At 47.5% G+C, this 18363-nt stretch overlaps 1 protein-coding gene across 1 annotated transcript in view; it reads left to right on the top strand.

Moving 5' to 3' along the window:
- The window catches only part of ZC3H18 (zinc finger CCCH-type containing 18), a 177613-nt gene that overhangs the window by 90255 nt on the left and 68995 nt on the right, over window positions 1-18363 (top strand). The window contains exons 4-8 of the mRNA XM_088448005.1: window positions 841-983; window positions 1222-1314; window positions 2139-2296; window positions 3957-3989; window positions 12631-12745. Coding sequence (XP_088304131.1) covers window positions 841-983; window positions 1222-1314; window positions 2139-2296; window positions 3957-3989; window positions 12631-12745 — 542 coding nt within the window. The remainder of the gene's footprint in view (window positions 1-840; window positions 984-1221; window positions 1315-2138; window positions 2297-3956; window positions 3990-12630; window positions 12746-18363) is intronic.

Here is an 18363-nt window from a genome sequence, read left to right as displayed (position 1 = left end):
AGGCTTCCTACGCCGGTTCAGGCTGTATTAATTCTGTATATAAAGCACAGAAACATAGTCTTTTCTGCATAAACTGCACAGGATTTGGAGTCTAACTTGCTGCACCACTTTGCACTGTACGCTGGTCCCTGGTGTGTCTGGCCAGGAGTTGTCACTGCTTGCTGCATTACCATTCTCTTAAGCAAAACTGAGGGGGCATAAAGCTAGTTTATGTAGCAGCGAGTACTGTCAGGATGCTTTGTGCTGCTCATAAAGCTTCTAGAGAGAAGTCTGTTTTACTTTCTTGTGTTGATACGTTGTTGATGTTTAATGGTCAGTGTAAGCTGCTGTGACTCCTAAACCAATGAGCAGCTGGGCAGCAATGTGCGCCCCCAAAATGTGGTCCCAATATTCCTAGCTATAAAGGAGAACGGTTTTACAACTTATAAGGAAGGACCTCATGATTTAGTGGTTGAGGTCTGCGCAGGTTGCCTTTATGCCCAGAAATGTCTGATTTATAAGTCAGAAGTGTTCGGAGATATAAGAGAATAATCTAATTGCAACTGAAGGGATCATTATTATGCTGTTTATAAAATGCAGCTAAATGAAAAATGCTCTGCGGAAACATCACCCTCTACACTAACAGGTTGTATGCCGCTCAGTCTGGCCACCCACGTGTGTGCCCTATTGCGTGCCCAGCCAAATATCCTGATTGTCCCTCTCCTCTCTCTTCTATGTTAAAGAACCAGCTAAGTACATTGTTATCTTGTATGTTTAAGGTTCATGTCCTGAAACCCTATATCTGTGACCCATTTTATTTTTCACATCACTTACTGACCAATACTTATTTTTATTTTTTAGGTAACTGCACTTGGGGCATGAGCTGCCGGTTTATACATCCCGGTATGAATGATAAAGGGAATTACTCCCTTATAACAAAACCGGACCCATTTACACCCAGCGGCACTTCTACCGGTGTGACCCAGCTGCCTCAGAACTCTTGGGTAAGTTGTAGAACTTTATATACAGTGTGGGTACATGGTTGGGTGATGGAGGGGGGAGATGCTGACTGCGTAAGCATAAAATCATAAATTGTAATAACTACACTCCTGGGTACTGTGCATTTCCTCCTGACCTACAACACTGTCATCGCAACTCCTGGAATCTGGGCTTTGTTGCAGTATTTTGTTGCTGGATCGAGCCTGTGGCACAAATGTTTTTTTTTTTTTTATGTCTTTATAGGGGGCTCCAGTCACCGAGGAGCTTCTGCCTCCCCCTATTCCAGACCCCCCTATAGAGAGTGCTTGGGAGAGAGGACTCCGTCATGCCAAGGAGGTAATGTAACTTTATCGGTGGCCGTTTGTGGCTTCGTGTATAAGATCTAGTGTTGAGCAATTGCAGGTACGGATAAGCCTTCAGTTATTAAACCTGATTGTTTGTATTGTACATTGTCTGCCTTAATGTACAGATGTGGCCTCTTACACCTAGCGTATATATGCGCCATATGGCGTGAGATGCCCTGTGCGACTGAGCCGCTTAGTGAGGAGTAGCGTAGTGTTCACTCTAGGTCTGGTGGCAGGCAGGGCGCTGGACCTAGAGCAAGGGCACTTCGGCACGCACATGCCCGAATAGGGGCGTAGCCAATGAAAAGGGGGCGTGTCTTTATGACATCCAAATTTCGGAACTCTTGGGGGCGTGCCCGGCACTTACAGACATGCCGGGCAGCCCCCAAGCGCCGTGGTCACTGTGAATGGATGCCAAGCACATGTGCCCGACATCCATTCACCGGCGGTTTTCTCCATTCGTGGGACACTGCGGCCCATAGGTGGAGGAAAGAACCCGCAGGCTGTTTCAGCGGGGCGCTGCGCTGAAACAGCCTAGGGGGCAACACTAGTAGCGTACCGTCTTGTTCTTTAAGTTGTGCGTCTTTTTGCATCGCAGACACCGCGAGACACCACTCAGTGTACCATGGATGCTCAGGGTCCAGTCTTCATCCCGAGCAACGCCGTGTATCCCAGCTAGTTTTACAAAATGAAATGTCATTACAATGTGCGCCAGAAACTGTTTATCCTCGTCTTGTCCCGGATGCCGGGTTTTAAGGGCTCTTCACGTGATGATCTGCTGATCTGACTTCTCTCGCATTTCTGTTTCTCGTTCAGGTCCTGAAGAAAGCCACCATGCGGAAAGAGCAGGAGCCCGACTTTGAGGAGAAACGCCTGACGGTGACCATTGGCGAGGACGAGCGAGACTTCGATAAAGAAAACGACTATTTCAGGGACTGGAATTATCGGATCACTAGAGAAGTTCGGGAAACTGGGTCCGTTATCTGTCTGGGGTTATTTTTTAATATATAAAGCCGTGTGAAGGAGGGAGGGGGGGTGTCCATCTCCATATAGCTTTAGTTTTATTGGCTTGTACACACCATTCTGCCTTTCAGCCATGTATTTACAGCATTAAGCAGAGTTATGATGTAGCATTGTTAAAATGCCGTCATTGTCAGAATGTCAACGTCCAGGTTAGGCACTGAAGGGAGGTTAGGATTAGGGTACCGTGCGGGGGCAGAGGTGTTAGGCACTAGAAAGGAGGGATAGGTGGGCTGAGACGCTGGTGCATCAGGTTACTCCTTCGGAACTAACGGTCACATGACAGATGGGACCCGGTTAGTGACCATTGGGCCACCAGAGACAATATGTCGACATTTCATCAGTGTCTACATGCTAAATGTCGATTATGACCATACCAGCCCCCTTGTATAGAGTGCAGAGCGTTGTCTGGATACGGTGTAACAGCAGCTATGTATCACATCCAGCACCGAAAAGAAACCACTCTACCGCCTCATTTACTATTAAGGGGCATATTCAGTTAGTCGCGATAACCCGTTTTCGGCTAAAAAGTTTTCGAACGATGACTTCATTTCGTCAGGTGAAAACGTATCCCCGTATTCAATTCCAAAGACTTTTTGCCTACGCGGAATGTCAATGCATTGGTATAGGCGAAAAAGATTCGGCTGTGAAAGCAGGCGGAAAAAAGTGCAGAATTGCGGTTTTGGGGTGCAAAGGTGGAGAAAACCACCCTGCACCATTGGGACAGACCCCCGAAGATTAACTGCGTAAAAAAAATTTAAATTGAAGAACACCCCAAAAAATTACTTTGAAAATGGAGCCGAAAAAGTACAAAGTTGGGGTACAAACTTAAAAAGTAGCGAAATAATCTTTTGGGGGGTCTGCAAGTATGGGGGAGGTGTTTTTTGATTGCAGGTGCTTGCTGAAGGTGCGCTTTCAAAGTTTTATTAAACTTCACTTTTGTGAATTTAAACCATGCCTGCACCCATTTTCATGTACCCCAAATTTGCTGGGACTAGTTATTTTCTTAAAACAAACCTGCTAAATGCTATTCTTCATCTCTTGTGCAAAGACGCTAGTTAGCAGCTATTGAGAGCATTTAAGTACAATAGCTTCAGTAGGGCTATTCTGGGGCATCTACATTGATCCCCAATATCAGAGCATCTTTTGGGGGGTGTCAGGCTGATTTCCCCAAATCTGACAGCACTTTTCACCTGTTTGAGTTTCGCCGAGTTCCGTTTTCGCTTCCTTTTGGAATTGAATAGGGCGTATAGCGGGGCAGCGCACACAAAGTTTTCGCCTCCAAAACACACGTAGTCGGCGACAAGTACAGCAGGCGAAAGATTTCCGACTTTTCGCGTCTTAATTGCATATGCCCCCAAGTAAGAAGTAGCCGGAGGGATGGACGAGCCGATAACTGAAGGTGAAAAAAACCCCACTATAAACAAACAACTGTCTGATCTTTTTTAATTTCCCTTTAAAATGTGCTTAAAAAACTTCTGTATTTGTTTTCCTTATTCTCTGCTAACAAAAGGAAAAGCTTTGTATAAGCCTGAGAAGCGTTCGCGAAATATGCTGTTGTGTTTCTTTATCTGATGTGAGTTTTTATTTTATTTATTTTTATTTTTTCCCCAGGGAAGTGGAATTTCGGGAAACTGTAACGCATGGGTAAGTGATGTCTCTGATTAAATAGACTTATAAAGGATAACGGAAATAATGACTCTGCGCTTTTGGCTATGTTGGTGGAGGATGCTGCTTGATTACTTTAGATGAAAGTGTTTTTCAGCCACCGTGGGCTATTTACTGACATTACTCTACGATGGAGATCTGCAAACATTGGAATTGTATGTAAATATAAAATTTGCATACATCTTTGATTTAGGCCAGGGATGGGGAACCTCAGGCCCAGGGGCGCATAAGGCCCCCGGAATGATTTGGTCTGGCCCTCTGAGCTTTTTTTTCAGCTAGCTGGCAGGATGACTTGAATGGCACCCTGCAGCCAAAATCTATGCAGCAGTGCCGCCTGAAGCACTATTAGGACGCTTCAGACGGTCACACCGCTGTCCTTACAGCTCCCCGTAGCATCTGGGCATTGCTGTAATCACCGGCAATTGTGGCCCCGCCCCCGTGTGACATCACACAGAGGGGGTGTGGCCTGCACCAGGCCCGCAAATAATGTTATATATATCAAAATGGCCCTCTGCAGAAAAAAGGTTCCCCCACCACTGATTTAGGCCCCTGTGTCTGAAATTAAAGATAAGACTGAAGGGAGTTCTGTTCATTTATTACTTCATGTTTGTACAGTTAAATGATGTAATTTCTCTTTCATCCACTAGGGGACACTGGAGGTGCTAACGCTGGGGTATAGAGGCGTGGATAGCTGGACCTGGCACTTTAAATCATTTAGAAGTGTGAAGCTCCTCCCCCTCTCTGCCCCATCAGCCCTCAGTTTAGAAAATGTGCCTCTAGGAGCTGGTCACATCATGCTGTGCTCCAGCAATACATTTATTTTATTTAATTTTATTTTATTTTAAAGCATCTTTTACATTCCTATAGGTACCCTTCGCCATCTATCTAAAAGGTGGGGTCCGGGTACCTGGCGCCCTGATGTTTTAACAAACATCAGGAAGGAGTACACAGGGCTCATTTCCAAAGAGCTCCTGACAGCTCCTTATCGCCACAGCAAGTCTTCACACAGAAGAAGAGAAGACTGTGCTGACCTGCCGAGAGAGACTACAGGGGACACGCAGTGAGTAAGAGACTGCACATTCCCCGGGTCCTGCTCCTGCTGTGTTAGGGAGGCTGTGTGTAATCACTACACGCAGCTCCCTGCTTCTCCCCTCTCCCCGCTGTCCAGGGCTAGCACATGTCGGCGCTGTGTTTAATTATACATAGCGCGGTTGTAACAGCGCTACACGCAGCTCCCTGCTTCTCCCCTCTCCCCGCTGTCCAGCGCTAGCACATGTCAGCGCTGTTTATTTATACATAGCGCAGTGAATCAGCGCTACACGCGGCTCCCTGCTGCTTCTCCCCTCTCCCTGCTGTCCAGCGCTGGCACAGGTCGGTGCTGTGTTTAATTACAATAGCGCAGTTGAAACAGCGCTGCAAGCGGCTCTCTGCTTCTCCCCTCTCCCCGCTGATTTACGCGGTGTAGCGCGGAGGGGGAGGTAATGGCTCATAACAGGCATAATGGTGGCCCTTTGGCGCATGAAGAAGGGGGCGGAGCCTAAATCAGCAGGTGCTCTCTCTCTATACGCGGCAAGCGACTGTAGAAAACAGCGTGGCTGCCGATCTTTAACTGTTAAATGGCTGCATCTCTCCCTTATACAGGAAGAGTGCAGCATTCAGAAGGCTGGATTCTCTTGCTCCCCATTTCTGGCTACATGTGCATAATACACGGGGTTGTAAGTGCAGGGAATCTGATCTGTGGGAAGGTTGTGGGGTGTATCTCTTCCTCTGTGTCCCAAGCCAGCCTTCTGTTTTCATTACTTCTGTTTGTACTCTGTCCCTCTGTGTGTGGTGACTGTGTGTATCCATGCCAAACAGAAAAGGCGTCACAAAGGATGTTTGTCGGTTCTAAAGTTAACAACAAACTATCTAAGCCGCATGCCGCTGGGTCCACGTTTTGTGATGCTTGTATAGCAATTGATCCACCAATGGCTAGTACTGCCTCGCTTGCACCTACATGGGCTGCTGACATGGTAGGAGTAATGACGGATTTAACGTCTGAGTTAGCTGAGACACGCAGGTCTCAGCCTCCCTGGGTTGCTGGGCTAACAAAGTCTATTGACACCCTGGTACAGGTAAGGGGTACAGCTGTGTCCGCACCCTCCACTTCCTTACAGGGGCCGACGCAAAAGCGTCCTTTATCGACTATTCTCCAGTTCGAAGAGTCTGACGAAGAATTCCTCGCTACGGAGGATACTGAGGAAGGGGAACTGGAGGAATCATTACAAGATGATACCCCTAAGGAGTTAGTCCACATCTCCCGGGGTGGAATCTCTAATTTTGGCGGCTAGAAAAATCCTTAACTTACCTGAGGATGTAATTCCTGCATCCCAGGAGTGTGAAAGCGCTCGGCGGTTTTTCCGTTCTCACTGCAGCTTCAACAGCAGTTCTCAGTGGCCTGGAAACAACCGGATAAACGGTTCCAAATTCCGCACCGGTTTCCGTCTAGCTACCCTTTTCCATCATCCATGATGGAGAAGTGGGAAACTCCCCCCTCCAGTAGATGCGTCCGTCTCCCGTCTCTCTAAGAAGCACTCCCAGTAGCCGGGAGCCACAGTACTAAAAGATCCTTCGGATCGTAAATTGGAGACAACGCTAAGATCTATTTATACTGCAGCAGGTGCTCAACTTAGGCCCACCCTTGTTACTACTTGGGTTAACAAAGCGATGGTTTGCTGGGCTGACCAGTTGATTACAGGTACGCCTATTAGCTGTTTCGCCCGGAATTAGACAAATGGATATCCCAGGCCACCGGGGTAAGTCTTCCTTCCTCCCATCTACTGCATCGGCTCCCAGAAGATCTTACACGGGACCTTCGTTTCATTTTTTTTTTTTTTGTGTGCCACATTCCTTTTGTGGTAGAGCCAGAGGGTGCTCCCTCACAAGCAAGAGGAGGTAGAGGTCGCCCACACACGGTTGCATGTAGACAGGAGCCTAAACCAGCTGAAAAACAGGTGGCATGACGATCTTCCGTCCCACCTGGGACCACCTACAGTGCGAGCCCGCCTGCAATAAAAAAAAAATTTTTCAACAGGTCTGCTAATACCTGCAGACAAGGCCAGGATTCTACAGGAGGCTATCCAGTCTCTAGTAGTATCATCTGTGGGAGTTCCGGTTCCAGAACGAGGTATGGGGTTTTTTACTCAGACCTGTTTGTAGTACCCAAGCCGGATGGATCAGTCAGGCCCATCTTGAACCTCAATTCATTGAACCTGTATCTGAAAATGTATCGGTTCAAAATGGAGTCTCTGCAGTCTGTTATTGCGAGCTTGGAACCAGGACAGTTCCTATTATCCCTGGATATCAAGGATGCCTATCTCCACGTTCCCATCTGAGAACCACACCAAGCCTTTCTGCGTTTCGCCATATTGAAAGATCATTATCAGTTTCGGGCATTGCCGTTCGGGTTTTCCTCGGCTCCCCGCATCTTCACCAAACTCATGTCAGTCATGATTGCTCTCCTTCGGTCATCGGGAGTGAACATAATCCCTTATTTGGACGACCTGTTACTCAAGGTGAAATCAGCCTTACTGACATATCAGAGTACGATCTTATATACGGCATCACAGAGGATCTTTCTTCCAATAGACAAAGCCCGGGATATCCGGTTCTTTGTTCAGCTGGTCCTCAGACCAAAGAAGGTTTCCCTACTTCTTTGTAGGCGTCTCCTGGGGAAGATAGTAGCTGCTTCCGAGGCACTACAGTTCGGGTGGTTCCACTCCAGGTTGTTTCAGCTGGACCTACTAACACAGGGATCAGGATCTTATCTGCTTCTACATCGACAGATCCGTCTGAGCCCAGCTACCAGAGTGGCCCTTCTCTGGTGGACACAATCCACCAATCTCTTAGCGGGCCGAAGATTCAGAGTGTTGAACTGGATAATCGTAACAACGGATGCCAGCCTTCAAGGATGAGGAGCAGTAGTCCTTGATCATCACTTTCAGGGTCAATGGTCCCCTCTAGAACAAAGGTGGCACATAAATGAATGTGAGTGATTTACAATGCTCTGATAGAAGAAATAAGAATTCAATCACGACGGCCGTCGCGTACATCAACCACCAAGGAGGGACTCTGAGTCGCATGGTCATGCGAGAAGTAACTCTGATCCTCCGGTGGGCCGAGAGCCAGTCAGTAATCCTGTCGGTGGTTTCCATCCTGGGTGTGGACAACTGGGAAGCAGATAACCTAAGCCGCCAGGGTGTCCATCCAGGTGGTCCTCATGGTGTCATGATTGAATCGTCAGCTCCCGGTTTACGTGTCAAGAACTAGACATCCGCAGGCAGAGGCAGTAGATGCTCTGACTGTTCCGTGGACCGACGACTTTGTTTACCTTTTTCCTCCGATTCCATTTCTTCCTCGATAGCTAAAGAGTATAAAACATGAGTCAGCCTCTGTCATTCTCGTGACTCCGAACTGGCCAGGGAGAAGTTGGTTCTCGGACCTTCGGTCCCTATTGTCAGATGATCCATGGGCCTTTCCTCTGTGCCCAGATCTTCTATAGCAGGGTCCTTTCGTACACCCCAGCTTAGCGCAACTGCGCTTAATGGGGTGGCTCTTGAAACCGATATCCTGAACGCAGAGGAATCCCAGACAGTTATTCCCACCATGCTATGTGCCAGGAAACCAGTTTAGGCTGCGCATTATTATTGCTTCTGGCGTTCTTATATCTCGTGGTGTTCCAGTCGGGATCTTCCATCTAGGATTTTTCGGTTGTCCCGGTTTTCTGTTTTTTCTTCAGACGGGTTTGGATTCTGAACTTCGTCTTGGAACTTTAAAGGTGCAGGTTTCTGTTCTTTCCATTTTCCTGCAACGGAACTTGGCCCTCATTCCTGAGGTGCAGACGTTTCTTCAAGGGGTCTTGCGCGTGCAGCCTCCTTAGTGCTTTTGTTTCTTCAGTTGTCCATGTTTTGAACCTTTGGAGGAGGTTGATATTAAGTACTTGTCTTGAAAGACTGTCCTCCTCCTGGCTCTAGCTTCGACTTGTAGAGTTGCGGAATTGAGTGCTCTGTCCTATAAGGCCACCTTACCTGGTGTTTCATGCAGATAGGGCGGAACTCCGGACTTTGGCCGCCTTCCTTCCCATTGTAGTGTCGGCTTTTCAGATTAACCAGCCTATTGTGGTACTGTCTCTGGTGGAGGACTCTGGTTGTTCTACCTTGGATGAGATTAGAGTTCTCCGCATCTATGTTGACAGGACTGCTTCCCTCCGTAAGTCTGAGTCGCTTTTTGTCCTCTGTGATGCGGTTCGGAGGGGTTGGCCATCGTCTAAGCAGACTTTGGCACTTTGGATCCGGCTGACAATTCATCTGGCTTATGTTAGTGCCGACCGCCGGCCTCCTTCATCCATTTCAGTTCATTCCACACTTTCTGTGGGTGCGTCATGGGCGGCTGGTAGGGGAGCCTCCACGTCACAATTGTGTCGTGCGGCAACTTGGTCTTCAGTTCACACGTTTGGAAATTTTTTACAGATTTGACACATTTGCGGATTAAGCATCTCGTGTTGGCCGTCTTGTTCTGCAGGTGCCGCAGAGCGCTCCCGCCAGTGGGGAAAACTTTGGAATGTCCCCAGCGTAAGCACCTCCAGTGTCCCCTAGTGGATGAAAGAGAAAATGGGATTTTGGTACCTACCGGTAAATACTTTTTCTCTGATTCCACAGGGGACACTGGACGCCCACCTCAGCGCTCTCTGCCTGCCTTTTCGGTTGTTGTATGTTTTGGTTATTGTGTGTTCTCTTCCTTTTACTCTGTTTGTTCTCCATCTCCTCTCGGTCTTCATTTTATAAACTGAGGGCTGATGGGGAATAGAGGGGGAGGAGCTTCACACTTCTAAATTATTTAAAGTGCCAGCTCCAGCTATCCACGCCTCTATACCCCAGCGTAAGCACCTCCAGTGTCCCCTGTGGAATCAGAGAAAAGGATTTACCGGTAGGTACCAAAATCCCATTTTTACTGGTTGAATGAGCGATGAGTAATGAGGAAAAAACAATAGTCCTTTTTGCAGACAGATGATGGCTATGTGGTCTCACAGTAATCACGGACCACCTCATTAATGCACATACTGTACTGCTTGAATTTTAGGTATATCTTCCCTCAGAAGCGCAGCAGGAGTGCGCCTCTCCCATGTTTAGTTGGCGAGGCCTCTCAATCCTTTCAGCAGGTCCCATCAGCACGTACAGAATTGTGGGCAGCGTGCCAGCTCTTGCCATTTCCACGTGCAAGCTCCATGCGTATTGTATAAAGGGGAATTATTCAGCGCAACGGCCAGTGCTTTTGCGCTTTCTTAAACAGCCCTCGTGCAGTGTGAGGACAGACGGCAACGTGCTGTGCATTTAATGCAGATTTGAACCTTGGAGCAATGTTAGTAAATGATCATTAGAGTAAAGTGCTCCCCTGGTCGTGCTGTTGTCAGAAGTGGCTTGTTCCAGCAATGCTGCATCACTGTGACGTGAGAGTCCTGTTTTATCAGCAAGGACTAAACATCAGGCTATTATTTAAAGATAAGTAAAGTTTATGTACAGTGTCCCTCTTCACTTGCTCTTGTGAAATCACAACTGCTAGTAATAACTCCATTACTGACTGATACCTTTTTAAGCAGTAAAATTCCAAATACGCTATGGCAGGAGAAGGCTTCATATACTGTACAAATTTATACATTTATATGTGGTTATTCTTCCTTTTATATATTTAAAAAATATTTAAAAAAAAACATTTCATAAAACAACTTTTTTTGCTTAATGGTGACTAGTACATAAGGAATTCATGTGTCCCCCACATTGTTTTTGTACAAACTATAAGGGATCAATTCAATCAGGTGTGAGTTGGCTTGTGCAAGCCATTTTCACGGCAAACTCGCACTACAAGTTGCAATCCAATTCCAAACTTGCATTTTTATTTTTTTTTCCAAGGAATATTGCAGGGTTTTTTTTTGTGCCCACCCCCCTGAGGATGTGAGATGGTCGAATTTTTTTGTTTAAGGTAAAAATGTCAGGAATTGCGTCAGAACCCCTTGGACACCCCCCTAATGACTAATTAGGCACTCATTAGTTTTTAATTAGCATAATTTGGCTAACAATTGCATGTTATTTTAGGGGTGTAAAAAAAATTTTTTTTATAAAATTTGCCTAAAATCAACTTTTTCATTAGTTTAGGCACAGCACATTAAAAGTATTTATTTTAAACGAACAATAATTTTTTTTTTTTTTTTTTTTTAAATGACCCCAAGAATAATTGTTTTTTACAAATTTTTTTTGCATGTTTCATTTTATTCGTTTGCATTTAAACAAAAAAAAGTTGGCGTTGTTTTTATAATTTTTTTTTTTTTTTTAAACTTTGATGCCTTTTGAAAACCTCCAACACTTTCCTTATGGCCAATAACCTCCACTAGTAGCCCTAATTGCCATTTAATTTGGATTTCTCGTTTCTCGGGAGCGCACATGCGCGATTTTCATGAAACAAACTCGCATTTTCAAACTGTCACCTAATTGGATCAAGCCCTAAAGGTGGGTACACACCTGACCGATATATCTGCAGATCGAGTGATCTGCAGATGATGGTCGTTCATACACACTGAACTGCCATCATCTGCATGCTGCAGCAAGTCGCGCCGGACTGGGATTCAGGTAGGGGGTGTGGCCTAACCGTAGAAAGCGATATGTCTGTGAACGACGACGTTCAGACGTATCATCTGTACACACTGGCCAACGGGGGCACAATATATTGTCCGATCAATTATTCGACCAATATATCGGCCAGTGTGTACCCGGCATAAGAGATTATTACACAGGAGTAGGAGTAACAGGAGCACATTTGGAAGAGATCGCTGTTGTGGGGCGTAGACAAAAACAACAACCGCTCTCTAAGCAGTGATGCTGCTGTTCTATTTCATAGTATTTCATAGTCTATTTCATAGTATTATAATTCCTTCTTTAATATATATCCAGTACAAAAGAGATAGATGCCATATACAGCGACTAAATGTGCCCAAACCAGCCAGCCTTGCAATTGTTTACTTGGATCAGCTAGGCACATACAGAGCCTATCAGCATGAATGACTACCTCCTTTTGTCTGTCAGCCTTGAGAAGGTTTACTGTATGGGCTGTGCTTTCAGCTTGGAAACTACGCTACCCGAGCATGTCTCCTCAATGGCTGTGTAATTTTCCCCTGTTTAGCCTCCACGTGCTCCGCTCTTAAACCGCTTAATAGGTTTATCACCCTCTAGTGTTGTCATTTAACTGCTGTTAGTTTTTAAAAAAAAAAATTATAGGGCCCCAACTAGTGTAATTTTCCTTAAACATACCAGATTTTTATATATTGTTTTAACAAACAGTAACTATCTTTATGTTTATGTTCTAGATTGCAACTGTGCAACCAAGTACAGGTTATGTTGTAATGTGTTCAAATAAGTAAAACTTTCCACGGGTCGGTGATTTGCGTGCCTCTTGTAGAGTCGCCATTGTGTGCGGCTATATGCACTGTGCCAGAGCTATTGGTAATAAATTAGAAGAATGGTTTGTTCCTTATCTGGGGAGCGTTGGTTTGCACGATTTTACTTTTTTAAATTTTTCCCCTGTATTTTGTTAGGTCCGACCCTTACGCAGACCCGTACTGTGACCTGGAAATGGAGCGATACTGGCGGGGAGGTCAGTACGAGAACTTCCGAGTGCAGTACACGGAGGCTGAGCCGTATCGCTATCGAGTAAGTGAAAATGTTATGGTTACATTTAATTTGTACTGTAATATCACAGGCCTCTGCATTCTAGCAGCTGCCGTATGGGATATTATGGAGACCATTCCTTGTTGGGCCAATAAGTCAGGTGCATAAATATTGGGACATTGACAGAATTTTCATATTTTGGTCTCTATTCACCACCACAATGGCTTTTAAATGAAACAAACAAGATGTGCTTTAACTGCAGACTTTCAGATTTCATTTGAGGGTAATTACATCCAAATCAGGTGAACGGTGTAGGAATTACAACGGTTTATATATGTGCCTCCCACTTTTTAATTGGCCAAAAGTAATGGGACAAACTAAACAATCCTAAATCTAACTTTCACTTTTAATATTTTGTTGCAAATCCTTTGCAGGCAATTACAGCCTGAAGTCTGGAACGCATAGACATCACCAGACGCTGGGTTTCATCCCTGGTGATGCTCTGCCAGGCCTCTACTGCAAATGTCTTCAGTTCCTCCTTGTTCTTGGGGCATTTCCCTTCAGTTTTATCTTCATCAAGTGAAATGCATGCTCAATCGGATTCAGATCAGGGGATTGACTTGGCCCTTGCATAACATTCCACTTTTTAGCCTTAAAAAACTCTTTGGTTGCTTTTGCAGTATGCTTCAGGTCATTGTCCATCTGCACTGTGAAGCGCCGTCCAATGAGTTCTGAAGCATTTGACTGAATATGAGCATATAATATTGCCCAAAACACTTCAGAATTCATTCTGCTGCTTTCGTCAGCAGTCACATCATAAATAAATACAAGGGAACCAGTTCCATTGGCAGCCATACATGCCCACGCCATGACACTACCACCACCATGCTTCACTGATGAGGTGGTATGTTTTGGATCATGAGCAGTTCCTTTCCTTCTCCAAACTCTTCTCTTCCCATCACTCTGGTACAAGTTGATCTTTGTCTTATCTGTCCATAGGATGTTGTTCCAGAACTGTAATGGCTTTTTTAGATGTTGTTTGGCAAACTCTAATCTGGTCTTCCTGCTTTTGAGGCTCACCAATGGTTTACATCTTGTGGTGAACCCTCTATATTCACTCTTGTGAAGTCTTCTCTTGATTGTTGGCTTTAACACATATATACCTACCTCCTGGAGAGTGTTCTTGATTTGGCCAACTGTTGTGAAGGGGTTTTTCTTTACCAGGGAAATAATTCTTCTGTCATCCACCACAGTTGTTTTCCGTGGTCTTCCAGGTCTTTTGGTGTTGCTGAGCTCTCCGATGCGTTCTTTCTTTTTAAGAATGTTCCAAACAGTTGTTTTGGCCACACCTAATGTTTTTGCTATCTCTCTGATGGGTTTGTTTTGATTTTTCAGCCTAATGATGGCTTGCTTCACTGATAGTGACAGCTCTTTGGATCTCATATTGAGAGTCGACAGCAACTAATTCCAAATGCAAATGTCACACCTAGAATCCACTCCAGACCTTTTACCTGCTTAATTGATAATGAAATAATGAGGGAATAGCCCACACCTGTCCATGAAATAGCTTTTGAGTTGATAGTTCCATTACTGTTGGTCCCTTAAAATGTGGGAGGCACATATAGAAACCATTGTAATTCCTACACCGTTCACCCGATTTGGATGTAATTGCCCTCAAATGAAATCTTAAAATCTGCAGGTAAATGACATCTTGTTTGTTTCATTTCAAAGCCATTGTGGTGGTGAATAGAGGCCAAAATATGACAATTCTGTCAATGTCCCAATATTTATGCACCTGTGTATGTATATGTATATATGTGTATATATAATGTGTGTGTGTGTGTGTGTGTGTATATATATATATATATATATATATATATATATATATATATTTATTCAGATGCCAATTCAAGGTTCTTACATTCGCCTACAAAGCCCTCACCAAATCCTCTCCCGAATAAATTTTTGACCTTCTCTCCCTTCACACTCCCGCCCGTCCACTTCGCTCAACTAATGCATGCCGCCTCTCTTGCCAACTGATTACTTCCTCCCACTCCCGCATCCGAGATTTTGCCCGTGCTGCTCCCCACCTTTGGAATGCTCTCCCTCTCCCTATCAGACTCTCCACCTCTCTACAAATCTTCAAACGGGCTCTCAAGACCCACTACTTCATCAAGGCCTTTCAGCACTCATCCTAACCCACCTCATGCTCTTTCCTTCCTATCTTCCCCTTCTGTGGCACGCCTGTCTGTCTGCCCCTCCCCTTCTGTGTCACTCCTGTCTGTCTGCCCCTCCCCTTAGAATGTAAGCTCTCACGAGCAGGGACCTCTTCCCTCATGTGCGTCTCTTTACATTTTCTTCTACTCTCTACTCCCCGTTAGGGCACCTAACACGAGACTGCCAACTCCCGGCAGCTTATTGTGAGGGTTTTAATCACTATTTCTACTTCAGGGTCCATAGGGTATCCACAGGATACCTTGGGGTATAGGTGTGACGTCAGTCGCAGGGCACCAAAGAGTTAAGCTTTCAGCCTCCCAGGATGCACTGGGTCCCCCTCCTATACCCCGCCCCCGAGCCAAGGCACCTCAGTTTAGTTTGGTGCCCGGCCGGAGTCGGGTGCACCTGTTGGAGTGGGGGCTAGAAGAGCCCCTGAAGCTTTTTCTTCATGCAGCTGTGGCTGCACATCTGGATGAACAGCATGGACAGTCAGTCCTGACGTCCATGCTGTCTTCCCTACACCCCGCCAGTACCAGAACGCCGGTACTGATCCTGGGATGCTGGTGGGCGTCTGGGGTCACAGCTAGCGGTGACCCCAGATGCTCCGGGCCATGGCCGGATTCAAGGGGGACAGAGGTAAGCAGCGGGGTCCCGCGGTGGGTCCCCGCTGATCACATGGTCCTAAGTCCCCAGGCAGGGGGCTCCCTGGGGACTGGCTGCAGCGTGGAGCCAGGCGACCAACCTGCGCTTCCACTACCCCCTGGGACAGCGGACCGCAGCAGAGCGGTAGCGCTGCGGCGTCCCAGGGGTTAAATGCATGCCAGGGGAGCGCGCCTTCCCTGTCTCACAGCCGGCGTCTCCCCCGCTGCACACAGCCCTCTCTGCACTGTGCTGACTGGTCCTTTGTCAGCGCTCCTCCCCCAGGCCAGCTTCTCTCTGCTCCTCGGTGGCCATCTTCTCTGCAACGCATGGTGAACGCTGCTGGAAGCCTGGAAGGAAGCATCGTGGTCTGGGTCCCCCCGCATACCTCTCCTCCGCTGTGGCTCAGGTCTGTGTATGCAGCGCTGTGTCCTACCAGGCCCTGTGTCTGTGTAGTTGAGTGATCAGCGCTGTTAGTGCAGGAATTGTTATTTCTCTGCATTGTATGTGACTGTGCTAGCGCTGCTGCCTGTAACTTTATCTTCTCAAAACTGTCAGCTTTATTACTGTCCCTGTTCTTTCTGCTAAAGCCCTTGCAGTGCGGTGCTGCAGGGTGGTCTCTCGCCTATTTAATACTTAATTGGTGAGAGAGGTCACATACATGGTGCCATCATGTCTGAAAGTGATTTTCCCCTCCGGCTACAGTGTACCACGTGCAAAGTACCGTTAGCGGAGGGGGAGGGTAGCGCGGAGGGCCTTTGCCGGCAGTGTTTGTCCATGGCGCGGCCTATTACGGTTACAGCACCGGTACAGGAGCCGCCCTGGGCTTGTTTCGCTCAGGCGCTAACAGCTTTAGTGGGCCACTTAGCCCCTGCAGCCCGCGTTTACTCCGATGGGTTTGTCCCAGCAGTCTGTGGTGTCGTCACCCATGCAGGGGTTCCCACGACAATTGGTGGTACCCCACAGTCTCCCTATTTCCCCGCTCCCGGGTTCTCAGGAGCCAGCGTGGGTTAACTCCCTGACGAGTTCTGTACAGCACTTGTCGGATGTGTTGCAAGGGGAGTCTGTGATGCGGCCTCATAAAAGGCCGGTGGCGTGCCTGTCCGCTCCTTATGAGGATGACGAAGGGACGTCTGATGATGGGGAGATTCTGGATCCTTACGATCAGGAACCTCTCCATACTAAGGACGCTGATGCTAAGTCCAAAGTATATATTCCTGGACTTATTCGGGCGGTCCGCACAGCCTTGGTGATTGAGGACGAAGTTCCCCCAGCGGCTAAATCTAAGTATGCCTTTTTCAAAGATGTGAAGGGCGATGCCACAGTCTTTCCTCTTTCGGGTCAGTTGGTGGACCATTTAGAGGAGGCGTGGAAACAACCTGGCAAAAGATACCAGCCGCAGAGACGCCTGGCGGTGGCTTATCCGTTCGCGGATAATTATTTTGCTAAGTGGGAATCCCCTCCACAGGTGGATTCTCACGTGACCCGTCTTGTCCGTAGTGCCACATTGCCGATGCCATCCATGTCCTCCCTTAAGGATGCTACGGACCGCAAGGTGGAAATCTGCCTGAAGTCCGCTTATTCCCTTGCAGGGGGGGCAGCACGGCCGGCTATGGCCATTTGCTGGGTTGCCAGAGCGATGGAGCGCTGGGCGGATTCTTTAGAGGCTTCTTTTGAATCCGACTGTCCGGCCGAACAGGCGGAGTTGATTGGCAATCTCCGTGATTCGGCCACCTACATCAACGAGGCGGCTCTAGACATTAGTACTCTGGTGTCTAGAATTTCTTCAGCAGCGGTAGCTGCTCGTCGCACCTTGTGGCTGCGATCCTGGAAGGCGGACGCAGATTCCAAGAAAGGTCTGGAAGCGTTGCCGTTTACCGGAGAAGTTCTCTTCGGTCCGGATCTGGATAAGATTGTGGCCACGCTGGCGGCAGCCAAATCTGCTTGTCTCCCGTCGGCCGCTGCTCCTTCTGGTTCTGGACCATCGTCCTTTCGGTCATCAAGGGCCCAGGGCAGGCCCAAACCACAGTCGTTTCCTCGACAGGCTGGCCCTAAGAAATCGGTCAAGCCCCGGAAACAGGCATGGAGTACCAGACGTCCGGCCCCCGAGCCAGATGACAAGCCTGCGGTCTGACGGTCCGGGCCTCCCTTTGGGGGATCCCAGAGTAGGAGGCCGCCTGCTGCAGTTCGCCCGGTGTTGGTCGGTTACTACGACAGACACTTGGGTTCTGGAGGTGGTCTCCCACGGGTACGCCCTCTCCTTCCGGCACAGACCCCCGGCTCGATTCTTCACCACGGGTCTACCATCAGACCGGAACAAGGCTACGGAGCTGCGGAAGGTATTGCACACTATGCTCCAGGCTGGAGTTATAGTGCCTGTTCCATTCTCCCAGAGGGGCCAGGGTTTCTATTCAAATCTATTTTTGGTACAGAAACCCAATGGGTCATATCGTCCGATTCTCAACCTCAAAGCACTCAACAAGTCTTTGCGGGTCCCGAAGTTTCGGATGGAGACCCTACGGTCCATCATTCTGGCGCTGGAACCTGGGGACTACATGGTGTTATTGGACATACAGGACGCTTACCTGCATGTCCCTATTCTTTTGCGCCATCAACAGTTCCTTCGGTTTGCAATCCGCAGCGACCACTTCCAGTTTCGGGCGTTACCTTTTGGCCTGGCGACAGCACCACATGTTTTCACCAAGGTGATGGCGGTCATGGCGGCTTCTCTGCGGCTGCAAGGAGTCCGCATGTTGCCGTACTTGGACGACCTGTTGTTGGTGGCAGGATCTCCAGAGCTCCTG

Source organism: Taudactylus pleione, unplaced genomic scaffold (assembly GCF_031769625.1).
Source record: "Taudactylus pleione unplaced genomic scaffold, aTauple2 ptg000447l, whole genome shotgun sequence".
Taxonomy (NCBI): Eukaryota; Metazoa; Chordata; class Amphibia; order Anura; family Myobatrachidae; genus Taudactylus; species Taudactylus pleione.
This window is presented reverse-complemented; position numbering and strand designations above follow the sequence as displayed.